Source organism: Octopus bimaculoides, chromosome 14 (genome assembly GCF_001194135.2).
Source record: "Octopus bimaculoides isolate UCB-OBI-ISO-001 chromosome 14, ASM119413v2, whole genome shotgun sequence".
NCBI classification, from domain to species: domain Eukaryota; kingdom Metazoa; phylum Mollusca; class Cephalopoda; order Octopoda; family Octopodidae; genus Octopus; species Octopus bimaculoides.
The window spans coordinates 58071028-58072294 of NC_068994.1; the positions used below are offsets into that span (position 1 = coordinate 58071028).

The 1267-nt window shown below is 43.1% G+C and overlaps 1 protein-coding gene across 1 annotated transcript in view; it reads right to left on the reverse strand.

Moving 5' to 3' along the window:
• Position 1: 1 nt before the first annotated feature.
• The window catches only part of LOC106868614 (repetitive organellar protein), a gene marked incomplete at its 3' end in the record, with an annotated part of 66638 nt that continues 65372 nt past the window's right edge, over positions 2-1267 (reverse strand). The window contains exons 22-23 of the mRNA XM_014913959.2: positions 898-982; positions 2-186 (exon numbers count right to left, since the gene is read on the reverse strand). Of these exons, the coding sequence (XP_014769445.2) occupies positions 2-186; positions 898-982 (270 nt within the window). The remainder of the gene's footprint in view (positions 187-897; positions 983-1267) is intronic.

The window sequence follows — 1267 nt, forward strand, 5'->3', positions numbered from 1 at the left end:
GAGTGTGCGAGATATGTCCACCGCCGCCGCCACCACCGCCACTGTGTCTCTTCACAAACTGTGAAGTTGGGGATGTGGTGGTAGCAGCGGAAACAGCAGTATGTGGCGGAGTACTACTGACACCGTTGTTCCATCTGCCGTTTTCGGGCGGGAGATATTGGTTACCAGTCAGGTTTGGAATGGATGCTGTGACCAACAACAAAAAAACAAAAACAGTAGTAAAAAAACAACAAAAAACAAACAAAAGCAAAAAACATTAATAAAAAAACACAGGGGGGGGTGATATATATTTTCTTTTCTTCATCTTTTACTTGTTTCAGTCTGCAGACTGCGGCCATGCTGCCTTGAAGAGATTTTAGTCAAATAAATCAACCCCTGGCACTTTTGTTTTTTAAGCCTGGTACTTATTTGGTTTCTTTTGCTGAACTGCCAAGTTGTGGAGGACAAACAGGGACACACACACATATATCATCATCATCGTCGTTTAATGTCCGTTTTCCATACTGGCATGGGTTGGACGATTTGACTGAGGTCTGGAAAGCCAGCAGCTGTACCAGGCTCCATATACATAAGATGGGCTTCTTTCAGTTTCCATCTGCCAAATCCAATCACAAGGCTTTGGTCAGCCCAAGGCCATTGTAGAAGGCCATATATATCACTCACAGGGCTTCAGTTGGCCCGAGGCTATAATAGAAGACATTTGCTCAAGGTGTCACACAGTGGGACTGAACCCAAAACCATGTGGTTGGGAAGCAAGCTTCTTAGCACACAGCCACACTTTTCAATGATGCATTATTTTGTGTCATAGTGCATTGGTGTGCAGCGAAGGAGCAATATCATGCACAATAGTGCATCAGAGTGCAATTACTGATTGAAACAAAACAAAACAGAACTCACTTAGATGGGCTTTTTGAAAATAAGATGCCACTTCTGAGGGTGGTCTTATGTGTTCTGCATTTGTTTCTGTTGTGTCACCACGGAACTGGAAATACAAACAAGAAGGCATTCAATCATGGAATCAGTAAATGGACAAACATGAATATTGAAATATCAAGGGAGAGGGTGATGTCGGGTTTGTGGTTGTTGGGTGAGAGGGGCACAACAGCTGGTCGACACCTATGTGACGTTTTGGTGGTTGTTTGGGAAACTGTTGACTGTAAATGTGAAATAGTTGAGCAATTGTTAGGAGACTGTACTATGACAGTTGAAGGTTGAGTGACTGTCAAATGACAGATGTATAAAGGTTGGGTGACATGTAACATTTCGT